General features: G+C 35.0%; 1 protein-coding gene across 7 annotated transcripts; it reads right to left on the minus strand.

Moving 5' to 3' along the window:
• Positions 1-849: 849 nt before the first annotated feature.
• On the minus strand, positions 850-26,064 carry BRD9 (bromodomain containing 9). Of its 7 annotated transcripts, none has more exons than XM_035318664.1 (17): positions 25,913-26,064; positions 24,627-24,847; positions 22,762-22,894; positions 20,922-20,982; positions 19,852-19,996; positions 18,990-19,100; positions 18,034-18,146; positions 14,906-15,038; positions 12,785-12,860; positions 10,862-10,957; positions 9,869-10,001; positions 9,034-9,145; positions 7,325-7,363; positions 6,622-6,693; positions 5,204-5,306; positions 3,469-3,636; positions 850-1,896 (listed from the first exon to the last, which is right to left on the minus strand). In XM_035318664.1, exons 1-17 carry the CDS (start codon positions 25,983-25,985, stop codon positions 1,796-1,798), a joined length of 1,890 nt encoding a protein of 629 aa, XP_035174555.1. In that variant the 5' UTR covers positions 25,986-26,064; the 3' UTR covers positions 850-1,795. The 7 variants fall into 7 exon arrangements, 6 of the variants coding, with proteins under 6 accessions (XP_035174555.1, XP_035174554.1, XP_035174553.1 ...); XM_035318663.1 differs by having other exon boundaries at positions 18,034-18,149; XM_035318662.1 differs by having other exon boundaries at positions 18,034-18,209.
• Position 26,065: the final 1 nt, after the last annotated feature.

Genomic DNA, 26,065 nt, shown 5'->3' on the forward strand with positions numbered 1-26,065 from the left:
GCTAAAGACTGAGGCAAAGAAGGCATTGAGCACCTCCGCCTTTTCCTCATCTCTTGTAACTCAGTTTCCCCCTGCATCCAGTAAAGGATGGAGATTCTCCTTTGTCCTCCTTTTTGTGTTGACGTATTTATAAAAGCGTTTTTTGTTATCTTTAACAGCAGTAGCCAGATTGAGCTCCAGATGAGCTTTGGCCTTCCTAATTTTGTCCTTGCACAGCCTCGCTACATCCTTATAGTCCTCCCTAGTGGCCTGCCCACTTTTCCAAAGATTATAAACCCTCTTTTTTCTCCTAAGCTCAAGCCACAGTTCTCTGTTCAGCCAGGCTGGTCTTCTTCCCCGCTGGCTCATCTTTGGGCACATGGGAACAGACCGCTCCTGTGCCATTAGGATTTGCCTCTTGAAGAGCGCCCAGCCTTCCTGGACCCCTCTGCCCTTCAGAACCGCCTCCCAAGGGACTCTACCAACCAGTGTCCTGAGCAGCCCAAAGTCAGCTCTCCAAAAGTCCAGTACAGTGGTTTTACTGGTTCCCTTCCTGGCCTCGCCAAGAATAGTGAACTCCACCATTTCGTGGTCACTCTGCCCAAGACAACTCCCGACAATCATCATAAAAGCATCATAACAGAAGTCCTTTAAGTTGTAATAAATTGAACATGACATTACATATTATGTTCAAACAGAAAACACATATCCCTAAGGAGCAGGATGGGGGAAGGGGTGGAGGAAGCATCTCAGAGGGAGATCAAGAGGGAAAAGTAACAGTCCCAACCACAAACATCCTGGTTTGAGTGAGCAAACCTTCCTAAATAAAAACTTTATCAAGACTTTGATTTCAGTTACCTGACAACTTTCCTCAGTGGCTCTCACAGTTTATTTTGATTACAACTCCATTTTGCATCATTAAATATACCTTTTAAAACAGCACAAAAATTCAGACCAGAAGCTCTTAGTATTTCAGACTTATGAAAGATGAGGAATCAAATTTTCACCAGGTATATTTGCAAACAAAACGTGTTTTTTGTATTAATATTTACAAACTATTTTAAGTCTGTAGCATTTGTCCAGCTTGCAGATACCAATGGTACAACCCCTCCAATTCATCAGTACTGAGTTCTAAAGGTTTTACTTTAGAACTACTGAAAAACCACTTCTCATCCAGTATTTTTTTTTTCATTCAAGCAAATATTGAATTAAAAGATTAGTATTATATTTTCTTCATTTTTAAGACACAAGGGATCACAAAAACATCCACCGTTTTTAAGATCCAGGGTAGAATTAATGTAGTGAGCATTTTCACGTAACTACAAGTATTGTTACTCTCGTATCAAGTATTCTCTAGGGTAATGAAACATGAAACAAGAATTTACAAATATGGGGAAACAGAAACCACTTCCACAGATTATTATGGTTAGAAAATGGGAAACAATAATTATCACAATTCATCCAGCTCTGTCACTGCTGAAATAAAATACTCCTCTTTGAGGATGTTTAAGTTAAGACCTGAACAGAAACTGGTACATTATTCAATGGGAAGCATTTCATGATTGTTGTCATGATGCTAGAAAAATGATCACTGTTTAGTTTCTATAAAACACAAATTCCATAACACATTACTTACTGTTTTTCAACCAAGATTCAGCATATATGGCAACTTCATACAGGAATCCTCACATGAAAGAAGACAAAATTGAGGTTTTTGCCATGTACAAAAGCTTTATGATAACATAATACAATTAAAAAACAATATACATATATATATACATACACACACATATATATATATATATCATACAACAGATTAGTTAGTAGTAGCATTTGAGGTTTCTGGAGACTGAAGAAATTCATAAGGATCGTGAACCATGTCTTGTTGTTCTCCAACACTCAAATGAGAAGGACTTCCTGAAGCAAATGGGAAAAAAAAATCTAAACCTTAAAAAGTACGGAAAAATGTTATAAACAAATAGCATGGTTATCTAGAATGTTTAATTATATTTAAACAGAGATTTTAAAAAGAAACCACAAGATTATTTAGTAATTTAGATTCTTTTTGAAAAAGCAATTATTATTATTACTTTGAGTTGAAGAATTACACAAGATATAACTTAGTATATCCAAATAACATCACCTACTTTCTTAAAAGTGACACCAAATTGTTGTGTGTTACCCTGTCACCTAGTCGTTAAATTATTCAGTTGGCAATGGAAGGCTATTGCAAAATCCTACCTGTGACTTGTTGTGTATAGGTATGCCACAGTTACATAAATTTATATTGTATAATAAACATAACATATATAACATATTCATTAGTATCTCCTAAGAGCATAAAATGCAAGGGCATATTGTCATCTCCCAATCAGTATCAATTTACTTCATATGCTGTGTTTATGTGGCTAGGTTTTGGTAGCTGTGCAAAAAAAAGCGGTGCAAAAGCTGTAGGAAAAAAGAGTGAGAAGAATGTGAAAAAACAACTATTCAGACATCAAAGTCTATGAAGAAGCAAAGGGAAGAGGTGCTCCAGGCATTGGAGCAGAGATTCCCCTGCAGCCTAAGGAGATGATCATGGTGAACCAGACCCTCTGCAGGCCATGGAGGACCCAACAATGCAGCAGGGTTGGGTCAACTTCTGGCCCTTTAAGAAGTTGCAGTCTGTGAAGAGCCCATGCAAGAGCAGCCTCCTGTCAGGAGCTGCAGCCCTGCCAGAAAACCTGCTCCAGCATGGAACTGTGGCCCATGGAGGATCCCTGGAAAGGACCCACGCTTGAGCAGTTCTTGAAGAACCACAGCCCAAGAGAGGGACCCACGTCAGAGCAGTTTCTGAAAGACTGTATCTCATGGGAGGGACTCTGCACTGAAGAAGGGAAAGACAGCTGAGGAGAAAGGAGTAGAGACATGGACTGACCACAACCCCCATCCCCCTGTGCCATTCTGCAGGGATGAGGAAAAACTGGTGGTGAAGCTGAGCCTGAAAAAGAGGGGAAGGGAGGCTTCATTTTATTTCTCACTATCCTACTCTTTTATTAATTGGCAATAAATTAAATTACCCTTCCCAAAGTCAACTGTTTTGCCTGTTATGGTAATCACTGAGTGATCTCCCTGTCCTTATCTTGACCAATGTGTTTCTTTCATCATAGTTTTCTCCTCATCCTGCTAAGGAAGGAGAATGAGAGATGGGTTTGATAGGTAGTTGGCAACCAGCCAAGGTTAAGCCACCACACTTAATAATTATTTCCATCATGCTTAATATAAGTCTAAAATAAGTAATTACAACTAATGTGCTTAATTCTACAGACCAAAACTATGTCTTCTCAGTTGACTTTGCCATGTGTATTAAAAAAAGTTACCTTGCAGTCTGCATGCTTTATTTTATCAGAGTAGTTTCATGCTAAAGACCTACATAAATTAAAACACAAGTTTTAACTAGTTTAAATTATAATAGAAATACTGTAACTTCTATGATACAGTTAACTTTACCAAGATGATGCTGGTCTCTTTCAGAGGTATTGGAGAGAGAACTCAAATTGGATGAAGGCCGAGATCCCACTCTGTCAGCTTGAGCCTCATGAAGGTCCTGCAGCAGCTTAGTTGTTTCATCCAGGTGTAAATGGTTATCATCATGGTCAAGTTCCTTCTTCACTTTCCCTAAGGACCATCAGTTACCAAACAAAAACCTATAATTAGCATATGTGGATTGACTCATGAATTACCAAGTCATTGTAAATAAATTCTAAAGTAAATTAATGCAAGTGTTCTCTATTACACAAATACCTGAATATTGCATTTTCCTCTGTACTTCTAAAAGGCATCAGCTGCAGTTTTCTGTTTCAAGACATACATGTTGAAATGCATTTGGAGATATTGGAGGATGTAGGAAAGAACAACCATGGGAAATTGAAGTGATTCCTAGTATTTAAACAGCTATAAGAGTTAAATTTGTCTTTGTGATCTGTTAAAATCCAGACATGAAATAATAGGTCTAGTTTGCCCCAAAGGAAGGGAAGCCAGTAGGATTACTTAAATATTTGACCTAAAATACAGTTAAAATAGAACATGATTCAAGGAGGTGAAGAAAACCCCATCACAGAAAGTTTTAAGAACAGTATCTTATCCAGTTGCACTCATTTTACATGAAGCCAAAGAAAACTATGATGAAAACACGCTGTTCATCTGAAGACTTAAAAAATAAACTCTCTCTTCTTTTTGGACTGTCTTCAACACAGACCTTGCCTAACATTGCAAGAATTATGTGAAATAGAATATGTCATAATCTCTCTGCAGAAACTAAATAATTAAACTTCTTGAGTATGTAAAGAAAGACTAAAGCAGCAGCTTTCAATGGAGCAGATTCATAGCAAAATGGACACCCCTAAACATTACCTATAAAACAGGTATTTAATTGTGTTTCTGAACTGCTGTAGTATTAGTGTGTGACAACATAATCCAAGCTTACAATTGCTTTTCAGAGACTACTGCATATATGGGAGAAATCTGTAGCATTTTTCTTTATCTTTCAATCACCTCTCTTATGATTTGTAATAGGTAGTTTAACATCTTTCACATACTGCAAAAGTTATTTCTGATTACATCCTTTAAGACATTTGGCCACCTCAGTACCTCAGTAGCCTGCAGAAATGGGAACATTATTTGTAGTAGCATTTAAAGTAGGAAGCCTATACCAAATGTGGATTTGACACCATATCCCAGACCTTTTTACAGTCACCTTATTTGAAGCTAAAATCTTACCAATACCTGGAGTTTCTTCTGTTTTTTGTTGGTTTGTTTGTTTTGGGACATTCCAATTGGTGATATCTTTGAGAGCTTTGTATATTTACCTACCTACTTCTGAAGTTATTTCAAAAGACAGCATCTGAAGCAATAACCTTTCTGAGCCAAAGCTCCACATTAATTCCTAATACTTAGGATACTATGAACACATACGAACACAGGTAAAGCTATCAAAATATGGAAGTATAAATACTTTGTTTTCTTCAGTGGTACAAGAAAAGTTACCTTTGCTAGCACATGAATGTCTCAAAGGAAAAACAGACTAAGGTTTCATTTATGCTGTACCAGCCCTAGACGTTTAGCTACATTAACTCTAGATTTATTACTACTTTTACAGCACTTTTTCTTCTTAGCAAATCCAGCTGTTATTTTGCCTAAATGGTACAACTAAACCATAATAGATGGGTTACATTTAATTTCTTACCTAATGAACTTAACATGGAAATATCAAGAGATACATCTGAATATGGTTTCATAGAGAGAAAGTCCAAGTCAGAAGCGTTACCATCTCCAGCAGGTTCTCCAACCTAATTAAAACAAACAAACAAAAAAAAACAACATGAAAATAGGCTAACAGTAATGATAAGTTTCATAACAACTAATTGTTTAAGATTAATCCATACTCTCAGAAGTGTGCACCATCAACACTTGAAACTGGAACTTCTATAACCATCTTGGCAAACTTCCATGTCACATGCCAAATGTACCACCAGGACAGGTCCTGTCACATGAATGGCAAAAGGTCCAGAAAGAAACCTCCAAGGCAGTCAAAATATCTTACATCTCAACATCAAGGACTGTTGAAACTAATATTATCAGATCATCTCAAACTGAATTTCTTGCCAAATTCATCCCTATCCAGCAAAAGAACAGTGGGGGAACCACTCCCTCACAAACAACTCCCAGAACCCCTTTTCCCTCAGTGCAACACTAGATGTATTGAAAATTTCATTAACCAATAAAACCTGTAAGGTATGCCTCCCTATTCTAGACAGTATCAGCTGGAGCTGGACACTCTATGCTTTTGGATAATGAAACAGAGCCTGCATTTTGTTTCAACTGCAATACTTCTATTTGCTATTATATGGCAAAAAGCAAGAGATCAAAGTAAGAAACTCATTAAGCTTCAAAATACATTTCATCAGAATTCTTCGAGGTTGCATGGTCCAGCAGGAGGAATTGGACACGCAGGTATATATACGACCTGGTATTTCTTTTTTGTATTTCTAGAAAAGATAACATAGCAGTTTTATGAATTAAAATAACCAGTCACCTTCTAGATAAATAAAAACTCTTCCATAAAACTTAAGTTTCACTAGTCCTTATAATGTAATCCGTATCATTTAAATGTGAATTGCTGTGAAATACAATGCATATCTTATGTTGTCACAAATAATTGGCAAGGTAAAATTAATACCACTTAAAGATATATTTATTGATTAGTAGCTGTTAAAGCCTAGGATATGCATTATTTTCCCCTACTTTCCAACTTACGTTTTCAATGGATTGGGCAAAACTGATAAATACTACTTTTTTCCAGTTTTATGGCAGATTGAACTTCAAATATTCATCATCAGCAGACCAACTATCTTTCAGATTGCTAAGTGATCTTTCTGACACTAGAATTCAGCTACGTGTACTGTGTTTGTTTAATAAACAAGAGAATAGAAAAAAATTGGACTAACACACTAACTAAACTAAACAGTGTCAGATAATCCTTTTTAAATACTGAGCTTATTCTAGATACTGAAATTTTAAACCTCAACCTCAGAGCATGCACGTTCTTCCACTGAAGCACAATGAATGTACTCTGTACTCCCCATTTTCTACAAATCATTTTACCATTATCTGCTTGGAAGAATCTGGGCAGGTATTACGCAACTTGTGTTCTTCTTTTATGAGAACTGGCAGAACCTAAAAAAAAAATAAAAATAAATCATTTTAGATCTTAGCATTTCACAGATTATACTTATGTTTCCTAAAAATACTCTTAGCTTGTGTAATTGACTGGTTTGCCACAATCAGATCCTAAAAAGAAAGAGAATGCTGTCTTGTTTTGTGATGTTTGGATAGATCCTCTAAAAGAAATTAATAAATAAAGACTAGCCCTTCTCTAATGGATGACCACACATGCACATGAACAATTTAGAACTAGCCAGGATTCTAACAGATCATTTTTTCTCACAATAAAAAAAGGTTCATAAATCATAGAATCATAGAATGGCTTGGATTGGAAGGGACCTTAAAGATCACCTAGTTCCAAGCCCTCTGCCATAGGCAGGGGTGCCACCCACTAGATCAGGTTGCCCAGGGCCTCATCCAACCTGTTCTTCAATACCTCCAGGGTTGGGGCATCCACAACTTCTATGGGCAACCTGTTCCAGTGGCTCAGCACCCTCTGAGTGAAATAAATGGAGTGTTATTACACAGAATAGATGATCATTAAATAAATTTGAATGTTCACAGCCCAGACAGTATCATGTTCTCTACTTCAAAGACCAAGACATTTTTTTCAATTAAAAAAAAAAGCATCAGTATAACTTACTCTAACTTCATCCAGTGGTTTTATTGGGATGTTTCGTCTCTGGAGAGAAATAGCAAGAATTACTTTTATTCAACATAAGACAAAAGTTTCACTTTTGTACAACTTCAAGTATATTCAAATTTCTCATACAAAATAAAGCTAGAATCACGTATCAAGTATTTCAAGTATCTGTAACGAAATTACAACATAACTGGTATTGATTTGACATATTTTAGTATTATGCATTTTAACTAATCTTTGAGTCCTCTTATGAGTCCTCACATATTCAAGTGCAGCATTTTAGTCATTACTTCAGTAACTTCTGATTCTAGATCACTTAAGATTGCACTTTCAGAGATAATCATTATTACTCATATGTAGCAGCACAAAATACTCAAGCATAAAACACCATGGCATGTTGCTAATGAAACACATTTAATTGCAGAAAACCTCCTCATATTCATATCAGAACTGGACAGTATTTCTTAGTGTGAAGAACCACTGACCACTTGTTTGAAGTTTCTTAACAGAAAACTTATTCTTTCAATATTCGTACAACAAGGTAGCAAAAATGGTAAGGTGTGTGTTTTATTTTAAAGCTAAGTTACATACTTTGTATACATGCGTTTCCACATGTAGAATATTTAAAATACTATTTTAGAAGACTTTTTTTGAACTAATACTTTACATTTTCTTCCTGCTAGGGAGGTTTCATATACAAACTCTTTTTTCCAGTACAGACTGGAAAAAATACCCAGAAAATGCTGATGGATGTTCCATGTTTTTCATTATATTTTCTCCTTTTACCCCCAAATTAACCACCCTATCCTATATTCTAAGGCTACAAAGGTTTACCATAATTTTATTTTCACAATGTCAGGAAGTTGGAATACCTTCCACCTCTCCTCCCCTTCTTCATTCTTTACTTCTAGAATCAAAATGTCATCATTTTAACCAGCAGGCATTTATTTCAAACTAAGAGTGGTTTTATGAATGAAGGTAAGATGAAACAAGATTCTGCAATTTCTTGTAGTTTATTTTGCCTTAGACTAACATTCCCACTAACGTTCCCAAATGCAAGTATTTCCACTGGTATTATACATACACCTGAGAAAATTTCCTCTTCAGTCTTAGCATAGATCTTTACAGCAAAGTGCTTTTGGAAAAAAGCTAAAAGTTTTTCTTTCAGACATATTATGCAAATTTAAAAGTTAGCACTGTTAGGTAATAGGTATCAGTACAGTGGTATTAATCCATTCTCCAATACTTCAAATAATTAACCCTTCCAAAAAGAATACATTTTGCATTTAAACAAAGAAAAATAAATCCTTAAAACAACTTTTGCATTACAACTCAGAAGCAGAAACTTAAGTCATGAAATTGTGTGACAGGCTGCACACAGCCTCACTTTGTTGGTCTCGCCCCCACACTATGCTGCTCTGCTTGTTCCCTTCTGCAGTCACCTGGTGAACCACACCGGAGAATTGATCTAGCTGAGGAAAAGGTAGAGGAAGATCACTTCTCTGAGGAAAAGGTAGAGGAAGATCACTTCTCTGCTGATTAATTAATCAGTTAGTAATTTGGTTCACCATGTGCTTGTATGAACATCTGAACCTGCACTGCTTAAATTGACACTGGAAAACAATGCTACTCAAAGAATATTAAAAAACACATACAGGCCCATCCTTGTTTTCATGAACCTGTGACATTTCTGCACATCAAGGACATACCTGCTTTAGCTGATAAACAGTTTTGGAATGATCTCCATTAGTGATCTGGTCCAGAAGATCATCTACTATTTTCTTGCTGTAATTTCCAGCATCCTTCACAAATTCTTGTAAGCTAGTAGGAATTGAGATACATCATTACAGAGAATGTTTACTTTCATAAAAGGTAACTTGTATGTTTTTCTCTACCTATGGTTCATTACACCTACATTTTCCTTCTTTTACCCTTTCATGCTTCTTTAGAAAAGCAATTCCGGCGTTCAAGATTTTTTTTAACCCACTACCAATAATATTTCAAGAGAAAATTTGCTGGTAGTTATGAAAAACAAGTTTAGGTATTTATTTCCTTCCTTTAAACAAGAAACAGCAACAACAACAAAAAATCTAAGAAAACAAAACAAACTTCGAATTAATTCTTTCCCTCCAAGGCTGACAATTTAATGAAAAGTGGCATTTTCCTTTTCAGGGAGCTCTGACTGTTTTGAAACTCCCTGGAGAAAAAAAAAAATGTTTTTAAAGTTCATTGAAATCTATTACTTACATATCCAAAACCAGTTGCTCCTGGGTATAAAGCAAATGGCCAAATAACTAGCAACTAATAACATCCCGTGGTCAAAGACCCATAATAACAAGATCTTGAACAGTCTTAAAATAAATGTGCAAATTAGAAAATAAGTAAAAAATACTAGATCCCCCCCCCCCCCAAAAAAAAAAAAAAATAGGATAACAGCTAGAAAAGGAAGAGGATTTGGGGGCTCCCGGATGACATTTATTCCAAACTGATTTTAGTCATAAAATTGCTCTGAAATGTTAGACCTCTTAATAAGGAAGTGTTTACCTTAAGGCACACTGTATCCCAGTTTCATCACCATATGCTGTGTATAGGAGTTCCATTTCGTCTGATTTCAAATCATGAAAAACAGAGTTGTTTTGCATGGAAAGGGCTGTACTAGCACTGGTAAGAAAGGTAACTAGACAGGTAGAATTAAGAGATGACAAATGATTAATGCAAGTGTAAGAGATTACTTGAAAAGGAGATTTTATTTTTCCTGAAATGTACAGAATTGTACAGAAATTGTACAGGAATTGTACAGTACTGCAGTGCTTTTTTCCTCTAATAGAAATCAAATGCAATATCCAAAGGAAACTCTATAAATAATTTTAACCAAATGAAAAATGTACATATTACCACTAGAAAATAAATAAGTTAATTGAGTCCCTCCCTTTCCCCCTAATACCAGCAACCCCAATTTTACCAGATTTTATATTCCTGCACTTCAAAAGAGCAAAGTCACTGAAAAAAAATCAAAGTTTTTCTTCAGCAATCTTCTTCAGTTAAAATTTAACCAGGAAATTTAAAAAACAACACTTGCAAGGTTTATGTGACACGACAGTGTTAAAAACAGTGAGTTAGGCACTATTAGAAACGTCAGTGCTGGAAAAAAAAAACGCACATTTGAGTTTGTCATCACTCTTGTTTGTGAAATTCTTGTCACATGATACAACAAAGCAAATGGCCAAAGGTTTCCTTCTCAACTCTAAATACTGTTGCTCAGGAAAAAATGTTTTCCTCCACAGAAAATGGTATACCTTAACTAAAAAGCTTCCATAGTTCTTTCATTAATCAATAATCTCCTAACTAAATTATGTTTAAATATGCAAAAAAGTCATTATAATTAAAATTACATTCTGCTGCAAATGGAATAATTATATATTATAAAAATAACTAAGTGAACTTTTCTCTCAAAGACAGGTATAATCTGAAATTATCTTTTATCTAGAAATTGCTCAAATAAATCATCACAAAGTCAAAACATTCTTTGGCATTTACCTTTGTTTCTTCGTTCATCTTTAAAGCCCAGTGTAGTGAAACCAGGTAATAATTTGCTCGACAGTGAACTCAGATCCACTGGGTGAGTCTCTTCCTCTAAAAATTTGATTAAAAAGAAGATAATGATTTTTTTAAAAATCTAACGTTTAAAACTTACTTATGTTGAACATTTAGCTGTTGCTATTTGAAAAAGTTGTAGTTACTGTAAAAGCAAAATTATCTTTTACAGTTTATGTTTTTATTAAACATGTAGAATAATTTAGGTTCTCCATTTAAATTTCAAATACGTGCTAAATATGTTTCTATCTCCTACTTAACTAAGTAAGCCAAAGATCTTGTTATTTTACTTGTAAAGCATACAGCATCATATGAAGTTCTTTTGCCAGCTGATTCATAAACATCCAACATTCAGATTTTATGAAAGCAATAAAAACAACATACAAAATAAAAGCAACTACTAATCAGTAGTTTGCCTATAAAACTAAAATAATATAAAAAAACCTTTCTAACATAACTAGCACTATGGCTACAGTGATGTTCTTTTTTCTAAGCTTCTGAGAACTGCTTAATTAAAATGGCTAAAATAATTTGAAATATGTTTCCATGCTAAATAAATAAATAAAACCAAGCCAACTGATCTGTGTTTAGGACACTTCCAGTTACTTTAAAATCTCACTGACTATGTTATGAAATCTAGCAGTAATTATACTCAGTTACCGAATAACAGAAAGCAATTTTATCACTAGAACCTTAGAAAAAAATGAACTACAACAAAATTCAGATTATAATATTAGCTGTAAATCCAGTGTAACTACTATTAATTCTACAATCAAGAAAGACTATGGAGCATAGAAACATCAGGAAGCATTACAGTACTTTATAGTACAAAGTGAACATTTGCTCTCCAAAAATTACCATCACTACCTAAATTTTCAGTAGCATGATTTCAGAGGTATTAATCCCATTCATTTTATTTCATTTGTTCATAAATATGTGCATCATGGCAGCCAAAATGCTCAATTTCATTCCAGACCAATTTAATCCCAAATGAAAAAGAATGCAGACAGTAAAGGAAATACAGGTTTGCATCTCCTAATCAAAAAATCAACAGAAATGTGACTACCCAAAAGGGTTCATGCATTCCTGATACAGGTAAGCTGTAAATCAATTCCAATCTAAAAATGTAAAGAGAAAGGAGTACTAAAATCAACGTGACATATGGTAGCATAAGGACTATGTTATGTCATTCATTACAAACTTTGAAGATTTCTGTATTTTGAGCTCAAAACTAAAAAGAGTGGAAAGTGGAAGATAAATAATTTGTGGTAGTAACACAAACAAAAAACACAGAAAAGATTAAGGAACTACAGAAAAAAATAAGCAAAACTTAATTAACTTAAAACAGAAATTAAACCAATAATTTAGAACAGAAAAGCATTTACTGAATAATCTTTTACCTTTTTTGAATCTGTGCATAGCACATTCATGTACCATTATAGCATTTTCATTCACATTTAAATTCACATTAATTCACATTCACATAAATTCACATTCACATTAAATTTTAATAGTCTAGCTACTTGGAGCAAAAGCCTGTCATCCAAGTTCTCTGTAAAGTTGTAGCAATATATAATTGCTTATAAGGAGATACTATTTTACCACCCTATTAGCATCATTAAAACAGAGCATCTGAAAACTTGACAGGTAAAGAGAAACACCTCTATTTAGTACCTCCAAAATAAGCTGCTGGGGAAAACTTATGGGAGTACAAATTTACTAAAACCAAAACCCAACAACAAAACAAAACAACAACAACAAACAATTCATCTGTACTGCACAGGATCTGCATGTACATTTAAGACTACAAAATCTACTAGAACATTCAATATTAGAAAGGTTTGCTTAGAAGATTACACCATTTACCTTCTGCTTCTGGATCAGATGAATTTACTACACTGAATAATAAAGTTCCATCTCCTCTTTTTTTTAGATAACCGATCTGTAAATACAACCACAAAGACATAGGTGTAATCATTCAAAACTGCCCAGACTCAAAGGAGATGCCTGCTTACACAGAAAATTCAAAAAAAAAAAAAAAAAAAAAAACATTTTTAGCTGTATTCAGATCCTCCGAGCTAGTGTTCTAACTTCTATCTGCAATCTACTTTACTTCTTGTTTTCTAATCTAGACTGAAATACTTCTTTATGTATCTCACCCAAAACTTTCTCTAATTAGAAATACTATCATGAACACACTATCAAACTCTCAAAAAGGAAGAAGCGCTGTGACAGACCTATCAGAGCACACGTGTGATGGTAAGACAGAAAGAGATCTATCTGATCTATTTGTTCTAAAGAACAAACTGACCTGTAAAGATCACAGGTCAGTGAGATCACAGGTCTGTTTATTGCCACAACTGAGGCAACAAACTAAGCTGATGTCAGAAATTGACCACACAACAAATATTGTAACTCTCAGTAAAGACAAAAAGAAATGTATATTCTACCTAAATATTTCCAAGTAAGTTTAACAATATACCTCTGCTGTTTTTTGTTTTTCTTTTTGCTTCCTCTAAAAAGTTGAAAACTCTGTCCATACACAATGCCAAAGCTAATGATGGCATTTAAGAAAAAAGAAGCAACAATGCTGGAAAGAGGTATGAACAAGAATAATACCTTCAAGTGACGGCAAAAGTTAACAATAGGCGAACTCCAAGTACGTGTCAGTGTTGCCTACTGGGGTATGCAGTGTGTTGTCTAGCTGATTAACAGCCCAGAAATGGAGAGCTGTTTTTTTTTTTTTTTTTTTTTTTTTTTTTTTTTTAAAGAAGAACCACTCTTACTTTAGAGGTTTCCAAATAGCCTTCAATCCTAGTGAGTCTTCTTCCTAGCTTCAGAAATATACCAAAGAAGCTACACCTTCTCCCACTGTTCTATGAGGCTTCACTTCCTAATCCAGCTGAGCCTAAAGCGACTACAGTCAACAGCCATGGTTCAAGAAATATATTTAAGCTGGAAAACACAGTACTACCACTAATGCTTCAATGCAAATGTTTCTTCTACAACAGTAGTTAAAAGATCTGGTTGAAAATGCAGGATTTAGTAACATCCTGAATCTTTTTTTTTTTTTTTTTTGATTGCAGTGGTCACTACTGTATGTGACAATGAGAAATCAGGCCAAAGTATAATGGTGTTAATAAGACTCCACATGATGCGGAAACAGTTAACATACATACCTGAACACAGGCATGTAGGGAATGCCTGCAGCATTCACTCCAAACCCTAGCAGGAAGTAACAAATGAAACCACACAGCTAAGAAAAATAGAGCCTATAAACAGATCGTGCTGCAGAAAACATACTAAAACAATCACTGAGCTTTTCCTATTAGTTCCTGGAACAGCATAAAAAAATGTAATACTTTGAATAGTATCAGCATCATGTCCAAAATGATCAAACTTGTGGTAAGCACTGTCCAAAATTCCCACACAGACAACCCACTGCTATTTCCTCTTGGTCACTGAAGGATGTCTGTATTTTGTAATCACACAAGAATGTGTGATAGTTGACAGCAACTACTGGTAGGTACAAGACTAAAAGTGGTTACAGACTTCTCATTGAAAACAGTAAGTTCATACTTAAATACTTCTTAACTCTGTTAGGATCAGGGAGGAATCTTAATAAACCTTAAACCTATGCCAAAGTTTGTTCCTTCTGTTGTTGCAGCATTAAGAGAGTGCCATGTTATTTTAATAACTTTCAATACAAAGGGTTGCAATTAAGGAAACCAGATCAAAGACTGACCAATGTTCACTGTTTTCTGCAGGTAAATTTTTAAAGACGTTCAAAGCATGATACAACTTGAGATCCATTTAGGACACCCTAAAGTGGGCTTCAGTGGGAACTAAGTGATAGACAAATCACACATAGCATATGTTACCCTTCCTAAATGCTACAGTCTCACTGAAGTGCTAAAGTGTATTTTCCAAGATGCAACAATGCAATTAGGCACATCACAGAATTGTGAAGTTGGTCATGAAATAGACCTTGCTGTTGGGAAGATACCGATTGATCCTATCCCGAGCCTCATCTGCTGCATGTTCAACTAGTGCCAGGACATGTTCTTCAGCAGTGCTGTCTGTCAGGCTGCACGCATTTCCCTCAGGTTCAAATATGCAACTAAAGAAAGAAAATAGTAGTTGTAGAAATTAAAAGATAAAACAAAGGGCTAAAATTATGAGTTTGCTAAACAGGTTAGTCCCACTCCTTTCCCAGTGAGAGTCTACTTTAGCATTTCAGTAGAATTATAATCATGCTATGAAACTGAAGTTTTTCAGCAGAAGCTAGCTTATTAACTGTTTCTGTACCTTGATGAAAATAAAGGAAGAAATTCAAAACAGAACTTGGGATTAATTCTTTTTACATTATTACAAGGTGAATGCTATATGCATCCCTGGTCTCCCATATAGACAAATATGCTATTAACACGAATTCCAAAACAGAAAGATGCAGAAAAGAAATTACATGATGAGGGAATGGACAACCTGCAATTCTGTGGGGAAAATATACAAACAAACAAAAAACCTCAACAGATTGCAATTATGAGGATTATGTCATGTAGAATAGGACATTGCTCCCAGTCAATTAGAGATTCCTTTCAACTCCTATGTTTGTTAATATTGGCAACCAGTGTTCATACTCAGTCACACCATTGCTGTTTACCTTTGAGTAGATCACTCTTCATTACAGCACCAGAAAAATAAAACGTAACAAATAAGCACACCTCAAATGGAACAGGACATAAAATCTTCACTATTATATAAAAATAGAGAAAGGCAGTATTACAAGAGGGAATGCGAAAGTACCTATAGGATATATGGCAGTCTTCATTAAATATATAAATAAACCTCTGTACATCAAAATCTTTTAGGGTATTATGTAGAGATTACACACTAAGGGCCAAGCACGTTAGGTACTAGGTAAGTGAATGTAGAGCACCTCTACACAAGATCCATTTCCTTGTTCTGGGTTACCTTCTATTTGCTTAGCTAAGATTTTTCTTTCTATATAGAGATTAAGATCCAATACACAGAAAGTTTTGCTATTAAAGACAATGAAAAGATCACAGGGTCATGAGAAAATTGTTAAAGCTTTTTGTTCCATTGAAACTTAAGGAAAAGGTGATACAGCAGGAAACTCCTCAAAAACAGATACTTTCTATCACTTTACAAAATGCACAATAGACAAGAATTTTAAGAGAATGTTTGGCAGGTACACTGGACAAAATTTTCAACAAATTATATTTTAAGAATCGAAAGTTCACTTTCTAAACTACAGCACAGAGGTCTAAATTAACACTTTTTGAAAATATCGATTTCAGCTCTTTGCTTTTAACTGCGAATTGTGAAGACAAAAATATCTCCTACTATGTCTGATTCACTACCCAAAGTTCTTAGTGTACATCGAAAAGAATATTTATCACACTGATGCCAAAATACAATTGGTTTAAAGGTCAAATTAATTATCAAAGAAATAGTTCTGAGTACTAAAATTACAAAAACACTGAAAAGAACAGGAAGGTAAATTTATAGCAAAACTGATCCCAAAGAAACTGGAATGCAGGATACAATTCAGTCATACATTTCACATATTCTTGACTATGTGATTGCACATTAAGGTTGATTTTAAAGACAAAGCAGTACTGTGTTGCTTGGCAGTCTCAATTTCCTTTTCTGTTAGCTCTCTTTACTTGAAGACAAGCACACCAAAAGCAGCAAAGTACAAATGTACTTCTATAAGGTAGTTTACTTAAGAAGTAATCAGAAAAGGAAACCTATTGTTCTGGGTATCATACAAACCAAATAATGGTATCAAAAAAATAAATACACCTGTATGAAGTCCCATTTTACAGAAAGGTACATTCAATTAATTCCTGTATGTAAGCTATTAAATAAAATACACTTTGATCATTGCCTGTTATACAGCAACAGGTGTGTTTCTGTACGCTGACATCAGAATAGCCCCAGAATTACTCAGTTTAAAAATATTTTTAAAGATACATATTGCTGTCTCCTATTGCCACAAAAAAAAAAAAAAAAACAAGAAAATAATTTTCTTCCCTCAGATTATTATATAGGATTACAAAAATGTTCTTGTTAAAGTAAACATGTGACTGTTTAGAACTCTAGAACTTTTTTGTAACAAAAATGTGAGAGAACTTGAAATAAGAAACTACTTTTTTCCTCTGGATGTTTAAGAAAGAAGACTGCAGGACATAGCTCCATAATCAAATTATTTGATACATAATTAGCAGTGCTCTGTTACAGTTTGATTTTTATACAATTTTTCAATTAAATTCCAGTTCATGTAACGCTCTACAATCTATCCTAGGACATCTATGTAAGACGACATTCACTAAACAACGTAATTTCCTTCTAAATCAGGGTTTCTGGTACAATCTCCTCATAAAATAGAAAATAAAAACCTATTCAGTTTGTCCAAAATTAGGTTTTAGCAGTAAAGACATGATTTTGTGACAAGGGGGTACCTGTTGCTAGAAGACAGCTATTTACACTACCAATGTATTTTACAAAGAAGCTTAGTAAGATTTCACTGGGAAGAGGTTATCATCTGCTTTAGAAATAATCTTCAGTACACCTATACCCTGCCAGATAAAACTAAAGTTAAATAAAATTGTTTACTGATCTGGCCCACTTTGCCCTCTCACAAAGATACTGTTCAGATTTTGATACACACCAACACTCTTTTTCTTTTTAAAATGAACAGTGATTTTCCATCAAGTTTGACATTAACCACAAGATCAAAGCAAAAAAAATCAAAGTTATGACAAAACATGAAAGATTTATGTCTATGTTAAAAACCCTGCTTATTTACTGCAGGTGTAAAGAAGGATAAAATATTAATATATACACATTAACTGTAAGCTAGTGTTCAAAAGAATATGCAATAATTCTTTGAATTGCTTGTTTCAAGTTGGAATTTACTGGATTATTAAACTACCTCTAAGAAATAATAAATAAATTAAATTGCTCATTTATCCTACGGACCACAAGGAAAAAGGACACAAGGAGTCTATTCTCACTCAATTCTTTGCTGCTGTCTGATATTATAAAAACTGCAACAGACCAGTAAGCATGCCCGTTAAAACCTTTACCTAATAACTTCTTTACTTTGCTTTTTAGATTTCTTGGTAGTCTCTACTTGTACAGGAACAACTTCAGGGACAGGTTCCTCAACTGATGTGTCTTCATCACCCAAAAGAGCTGCCTGCTGAGAAAAATCCATGTCCTGCATAAACGACATGCTGCGCTTCAAAGCTAACAGCCGTTCCTAGAATCAGAAAGGACAGAGCAGCAGGGACTTAACCTTTCCCTCATAGCCAAGATGCTATGATAATGGGATGGGATGGGAATGGCCATGGTCTCATTTTGTTCTTAATGCCTCATTTCCAATGGTGATGCAACATGATTTGGTCATGGTAGCATGGCATCAAAATTTCTGCAGCCCAACTATCAAGAGAAAAACAAAAACCCATGCATGTGCAAAGACAGCTGCCGATTTTACACAATTCGTACCATAACAGACCTGCAACACAAACACGTTCACACACACACACACACACACACACACACAAGGAGCTCACAAAAATAATTCAATTTTACAGACTAAAAACTGCATTTGAATAAAAAAATGTGTCGGTTTGCACATGCAGATCTGTGAAATACCTGAAACCTCCCATATGCCCACCATCTTTAAAAAAAAGGGCAGAAATAAAACTTAAATAGTATCTTATTTTCAAAGTTGAACCCTGAAGCAATGTTTTATAGTTGGATTTTAGGCACTTAGATTTTAGGCACTTCCACTGATGTCTGTGGAATTAGCTCCTACAGACTTCAGTGGTGCAGATGAGGCTGATAAATAAAGGTGTGTTTATAATACAAATGTTGTCAAGCCTCTAAATATAGCAGCATAAATAGGTACTGCTATAATTAATGGCAGATGGATTAAATAACAACAATGTTATTAATTAGGTTCATTTTTTTAGAATGACCAAAAAACCAACAACCCCGAAACAAAGTATTTCTGCTTTTTTTTTAATAGGTCTCTTACTTTGCTCATCATCTTAAAGCCTGTGTGCAGAATCTTCTTGGCTAGCTTGTAGTAAACGGTATCTGGTCTGTTGTACGTCATTGCATTATCACACATAAGTTTAAAATCTGCCTGTAGAATGCAAAACAAAAAGCTGTTAAAATTTCAAACTCCTTTGTTAAATGTCTGCAAGTTACTTATAGGAAATCTAAGCCATGTTTTACTCACTTTGCTGGATTTTTCTGAGGAAGGGAAAAAAAAAAAAAAAAAAAAAAAAAACAAGCTAATGCTCGCAGCCAAGGCTATTGTTACATCAATACCACTCTAGAAAATAACACTGAAGGCAGTTGATGGAATTTCATGAACTGGTTAAATAAAACTCCTTTCCTTCCAAGAGCTGACATCGTGAAAAATAAATAAATAAATAAATCAAACTGTACTGTTTGTAAAACAACAATGCATTCAATAAAGTATTACAGAAATGCCAATACCCAAAATAGCTAAAACAAGTTGCCAATAACTTTACCACAAGGGGGAGGAGGGAAAAGAAGGAGGGGGTGTGGGAAGAGCAGCTAAAGGTTCCTTAAAACAACTTAATCTTTTGTAATATTCTTACTCATGTTTACATCAAAGTGCATGAATTCTATATAACTTCAGAGTATGCTCTTGGTTTCCGTGGTAATTTGCAGTAGACTAGTAGAATAGGAAACTGGGAAATAGAGAACTTCCACAGTGATAAATAAAGCAACAAACCCATTCTAATACAAAGAATATACTGAGTTCTGAGCATATGAATGCTAAAATAATTTAAGAAAGGCCTCTAAAGTTAATCTTTGATTTCTTCCTGAAGTGTTCTGAAATAACTAAATCTCTATCAATTCACCTTGAATTCAGTAACTGATTTGTATTCATTTGCTGCAATTTTTTCCTTCATAGTACCAAAATCCATGGGGTGTTTTATTATCATGGAATATCCAGGAGCAATGGCATCCGTGACTGGAAAAGCAAAAAATCCATGAGGATCTTTCCTAAAAGTAATAAAATAATAATTAAAAAAAAAACTTTTAGATTTATGTAAGCAAACAAAATGGTCATTGTTTCTATACTACATTAAAGGCTTAAAATGGGCAGTCTTTTAAAAATGACGGAAAACACTCTCCCAAAACAGAAAAATACTTGAAAAGTTCCCTGATGCAGGAGAAAATTTTGATTATGCATGCGTGGAATTTCTGAAAGAGATTCAGCTAGTTCTTGAATTACATAATTATTTCTTGTATGCTTTCTCTATCTCTATTTACACTCCAAACTGGGTCTTTTGGCTTCGCTGAGTGAAGAGGCTTCACCTCTTTCAATCTTCTTGTTCATAAGATCCTCTAAAAATAACTGCAGCATTTACTATTTTACATTAGTTCTAAATTCAGCTTCTTGCTATATATAAAAAAAAAAAAGCAAAATCAAAGATTTTTGTAATTTTCTTTTCACAGATATGAGCTACAGGGTTAACATAAGAAAAAAAAGAAATAAAATAAAATAAAAAGCTTCTCCAAATCAGAAGATTATCAAGCAAGCAGGTATATATTTGCTTTGGCATCTGTCAGAGGACATAGAATAAAACACAACTTCTTAAGAACAATTCAATCTTTAAGCTATTACAATTCATAACTATTTTTTTTTATTCCCTAAATTCAGTCTTCAGTATTTATTAAATCTTCAGTTGCAACATACCCCTACACCCAAAACATACCATACCATACCCAGTCAGTGTTGGTAACAATATTCATCAACTAATCTTTAAAAATTAACAAGTCTGATGCAGTTGCAAGTTAACAAACAAATTACAGCTACTACAGTCATTTAGGCATTATTTGTGAACAGAAAACCAGGATAAGTTTTAAAGTAACATGTATGTGCTAGGCTCCGTCAATATCACTAGAGATACAATATGCTTAATACCTTTGAAGCTGGCGAAGGAAGTGTTCTAGTAATTGCTGGATTGGTGTGCTCTCATTTTCAGCTGCAGTTTAAGATGGAAACATGGATAAGTGCAGTAAAACAGAGAATACAATAATAATAAAAAAAAGCCAGACAAAACTGTAACTACAAGTGCAACTTGTACTGGTTTAGAGATAAATGAGACATGGATTTCAGTGACAGAAGAAGCACATCAGATAATCTATTTATAAGCATATAGTAAGGATTTATTCATCTTTATTACTTAATCAGTTTTAAATATAATAAATTAAAAACTAATAGATATGAAATTAGATGCAATGCTATGTCTATTAATATTTTTTTTAAAAACAAAGTGAACATAAGGTGTTATCTATTTTTACAGAAAAGAAAAAAGAAACTTTTGCTGCTCAAGTAGTGCAGTTGGGAAATCCATATTCTGACATTTTACCACTGCAATTTTAATAGTTCCTTTGCCATAACACCCAATGCAATTAGCACATCTGAGAATCAGTCTGATCTTTTCAGTCGAAATGAAGAGTGACACACAGATGCAGACTTCCCGGAAAGATAGGTATAGATTAAAATATTATCTAACGTACAGATTAAATGAAAATGCTACAAATGTTAGCTACCTGGTCCATGTACATACTCAAGAGAGACTGGCTCTCATGTGAAGTTTGAAAAATTAAAGAAGCATCCTGAAATGTAGAATTACAGCTCCAACTCTTCATCATGAAAATGGAGAAACATTTCCCTTCTTAACCAAAACAGCTAAGACAATTTATAAGCTTTCACACCTGTCTTTTTCCAAGCAGATGAAAATAGAACCCTAATTAATATAGGTGGCGGTTTCTAGCCTGACAGCTTTTCAAGACTCGAGACTACCCAGAGACATAAAGCTTTGATCAGAAAGTGTCAGTAATCCCTATCAGGGCACCTTTCTAGTCGATGGACAAATTCCTAATTTAATATTAGAAGTCATTATAAGAAGTCATAATTGTAGTAGCCATAATTAAAAATTCCTCAACAAATGGCTTGACCTGTTAATGGGCAGTGTTTTGAAAATAAGACAATACATTCCTAGACACAATTTTTTACTACTAAGTTCCAATTCAAGACAGATATGTACTAAGATCATGATGTATCTGAACATTCTTTGTAAGAAAAAGCTTCCACTGAAAAGTGTTGAAAACCTGAAGGGATTAAACATGCAGAAATTACCATGCACAACTGACATAAATGTTGGCTAGTGATGAGACTTAAACAAAACTGGTATGGAATTGTAGGGACTATGGTCTTTAGAGACATCCTATCACAACTTATCTGACATACTTTTGATGAAAAAAGTAATACTCTAAACTTAAATATTTATATACTTACATACTATATTAATATACTCTGATGCTTAAAACTCCACACAGATTTTTTAAAAAAGACTATAACAGCTAAACAGTCTACAAGATTTTTCTCTTGAACTGAGCAAAGCTTAATTTCAGACATTATGACCATTGCTCTGTAAACGCCAAGGAAATGCTAAGGAGGAGGAATTGTGGAACACTATGCACAATAACACTTTATTCTACCTAGTAATAGGAGCCTGAAACAGATGTCTTCAGCATGTTCAATCTATGAAAACATACCTAATAAAACGCAGCAGCATCAAGAGGAATATTGATTTTTCAGACAGTGTTTTCAACATTCAGAAGTTTCTGCTAAGTCTCTAGAGTTCAGAAAAATGTCATGGAAATTTTACATTCTGGTACCTTGGCAAAAGCTTGATTACTTTGTTGTCAGTGTTTTTAAAAGCACTCAAGATGATTTAAGTTTTCAGACTGCTCACCTGGCTGATTTCTGCATGCTCTGACAGGACGATCTGGAGGAGGTTCAACCTCCACTTTTTTTCCAGGATCAAAGTCATCAGTTTCTCCTTCAGTGTCACACTGTTCTTTCTCCCTTTTCCTCTTTTTCTCTTCCTAGTACAGAGGGAAGAAAACAGGTCTTAAAACATACTTGGAATGTGCTATTCTACACACAAAAAGATAAAGACAGTAACTTTTCATTTGGAATATTAAAGGTATATCTAATCTGTAACATGTAATAATACTGTTTAAACAATAGCATCACTTCCACTGCCACTTGTCAATTTTATTTCTCTGATTAAGTAATGCTGTTTACCTTTTTCCTCTTTGTATTTAATACACTACTGTTCTCTCATTAGTTCCTAAAAAAAAAATGTTAAACTCTGAAGCTATTTACATGCAAAATTGCATGTTAATACCCACATCAGAGAGTAAACACAGCTAATTTCTGATTCAGTAAAGAACAGTCTGTAGATCTGCTTTCATCTGTGTGTGTTTTGTTGTTTGATGCGTTAAACAGGAATCAATAAAATACGTGATAATTCAGTAGCAGTATAAAAGAGCCACAAGAAATGCTCTGACAGGGGTGGCAATTACTGATCTCTTCCTGAGCTTCAAAGTAAAGATATGCTCGAGTCATTCTTACAGTAACTACTCCTGTTTGCATAGAAAAGCATACTTCGATTAACCTTGTTTAGACTACAGTTTTATTACTGATCTACCCATTAGTTTCTTTTGTATGCACCAGTAATGAAGTTTTGGAGAAAAAAAAACAAAACAGAACAAACAAACAAAACACCACACCCAAGAAAAAGAACAATTTTGCAAAAGAAAAACAATTTTATCTGATGCGATAAACTATTGTCCTTGCATTAAGCATGGTTCTTTAGGTGTATTTCAACTCCCAGACCTATACGTAACTGAAATGTTTGAAAACGTTTCTACAAATAAAGTTCTCCTCTCTCTGTGCTGTGTTCAAGAGATTCTGAGCAATCCTACAAAATACATCACCTTCAAGTAAACTAAGTCCAACAAATCAATTTGAAATAACACTTTAGCCATAAACACAAAGGAGTACAGAAAAAACGTCAGATGAGAATAAAATGACAGCATAGAACTTAGCAGAGGTCAAAGTACGATTAGCACACAAAATCAGTATTATTAAAACAAAACTGTAGTGTCAGTGCCTTCCTGCCAATTTCAACCTCGCTCTTCAACATGAGTCATGTCCTTAGGCATAACTAAGGTGATCACAGTTTCTACTAACAAAGCCCCAAAGCCACAAATGCAGGTTATTCTAAACAAGAGATGGTAACACTATTGTATTACAGTACTCAACAGAGCACATTTTAAAAAGCTCCTTTGAGTAAATATGTAAGTTTCAATGTCCAATATCTTGTAATGTCTTAGGGACCGAAGTTCATTCTGGATTTATTTGAAAGAACAAAAATACCCTCTTCAAAGGGTAGTAAAGCATGTTTCTGATCTGGGTGAAATATGAAACATCAGATTTAAGAACAGAAATATTTATATCTAGAGACAAAACAAACGGATAGGAGAAAAAGCAGTTAAAAGAAACAAGTTTTTACATTATTCAACAAGTCATCATTTAGATATCATTTTTCTAAATGGAAGAAATGCACAAAGTCCCATACAGGGGTTTTCTACAGTTCTGAAGTGTGAACATTTTATGATTTGATTTTGCCTGAAGAAGTTTCCAAACAATGACATTCCTACAATACCAATTAAAAAAAAAAGTGTTTCTGTACATTGAACCAGACTTTACATCTGATAAGTGAGCATGTCTGAATTCAGGCATGTATGAACTCTAAAAGTAACAGCTTACCTTTCTCTTTCTTCTTTCTTCATCATCAAGATGCTTTTCCTTTTCTTTCTCAGACTTTTTTTTCTTTTTTTTTTTCTTCTCTTTATGTCGTTCTCGCTCATGATCTGATCTGTCATCATAGTAACTAGAATCATGCCCTGACCCAGAAAGTTCAGTCACTTCACTGCCTCCAACTTTAAGTACCAGTTTTAAAGGTTTTTCCAAAGGCTTGTCTATGTAATCTAAATTAAAAAGAAATAATAATAATAATAATAATAATAATAATAATAAAACAAAACCAAAAACAAACAAACAAAAAACCAAAGTGATGGCAATTAAAGTCTTATTAGGAATGCTTCTTCTGGAAGTGTTTTTACAAGAATCTGCTATGGTTTGAAAATGCACACAATACGTTCAGAGATAAATGCAATTGCGAAGGCTAGCAAATCCACATTAAGCAGCTGGTGTTCACACATTTAGTATCATGACTTCCAAAATCCCAGAAAATAGAAGGAACTAACTCCTTGGCCCTCCATAAAAATATCAGAGATGCAACTATAGCTCTTGCATCCTATCCTAAGTCCAAGTGTCAGTACTTGCAAAACACAAACTACTTCTAAGCTTATAGCACCTGACAACCAATGGTAACAGTAATTATTTCACTTGATTTTTTCCCTGTCAGCATTCCAACTGTTTGCTAGAAGCATTTCTTGTATCTGCTAAATGACTAATCTTTCAACACGTCCTCCTACGAAGTAAAACCTCAATTGTTGCATGAGAATCCTAAATACATCTAAAAACGTTCCCTGCGTTGCACAGCATGACAAACACTTGTCAGAACAAGGTGAAAACACGTATCACTCAAACACTGATATACTAATGGGAATCCCTCAATAAGAGACGTACAAACCACGAAGACACCCGGTCTCAAATACACCATGACACTCCGCGCCAGCGTCCCAGCGCCTGCGCTCTGTGTTCTCAGCTCCTCTCCCGAGCCGCCTTCACGCGAGAAGGCCATCTGCTTCAACCCTGTCTCTCTTGCCGAGGCGGGTCCCTGCTCTCAGGGAAACGCTCCACTCAGCACTGCCGTTTCTCCCCACCCAGCGGTTCACCCCTGGAACGCTCACCCACTGAAGGCAGCTCGCGCACGCAAACAAAGTCTTCTCCCTTCAGGCACTCCGCTGCGACCCATCCTACTAAGGGATGCCGAACCCTACCGACAGCCACGGGGATAGAGACGCGTCCTCAGGTACAAGGGGGCGTCCCCCGCTCTCCACCGCTCCCCCCACCCCCCGAGTTCTTACCGCTGTACGTGGTGGCAGAGGCCGAGCGCCATTCCGCCTTCTCTGCCTTGTGTTTCTTGTGCTTCTTTCCCATAGTAGAGCCTACCCCATCAACCGCAAGTTCCTTTCTCCCCGCCGGAAGCACTCAAGGCGGAAGAATTCTCTCCCCCTCCC

Source organism: Oxyura jamaicensis, chromosome 2, assembly GCF_011077185.1.
Source record: "Oxyura jamaicensis isolate SHBP4307 breed ruddy duck chromosome 2, BPBGC_Ojam_1.0, whole genome shotgun sequence".
Classification (NCBI taxonomy): domain Eukaryota; kingdom Metazoa; phylum Chordata; class Aves; order Anseriformes; family Anatidae; genus Oxyura; species Oxyura jamaicensis.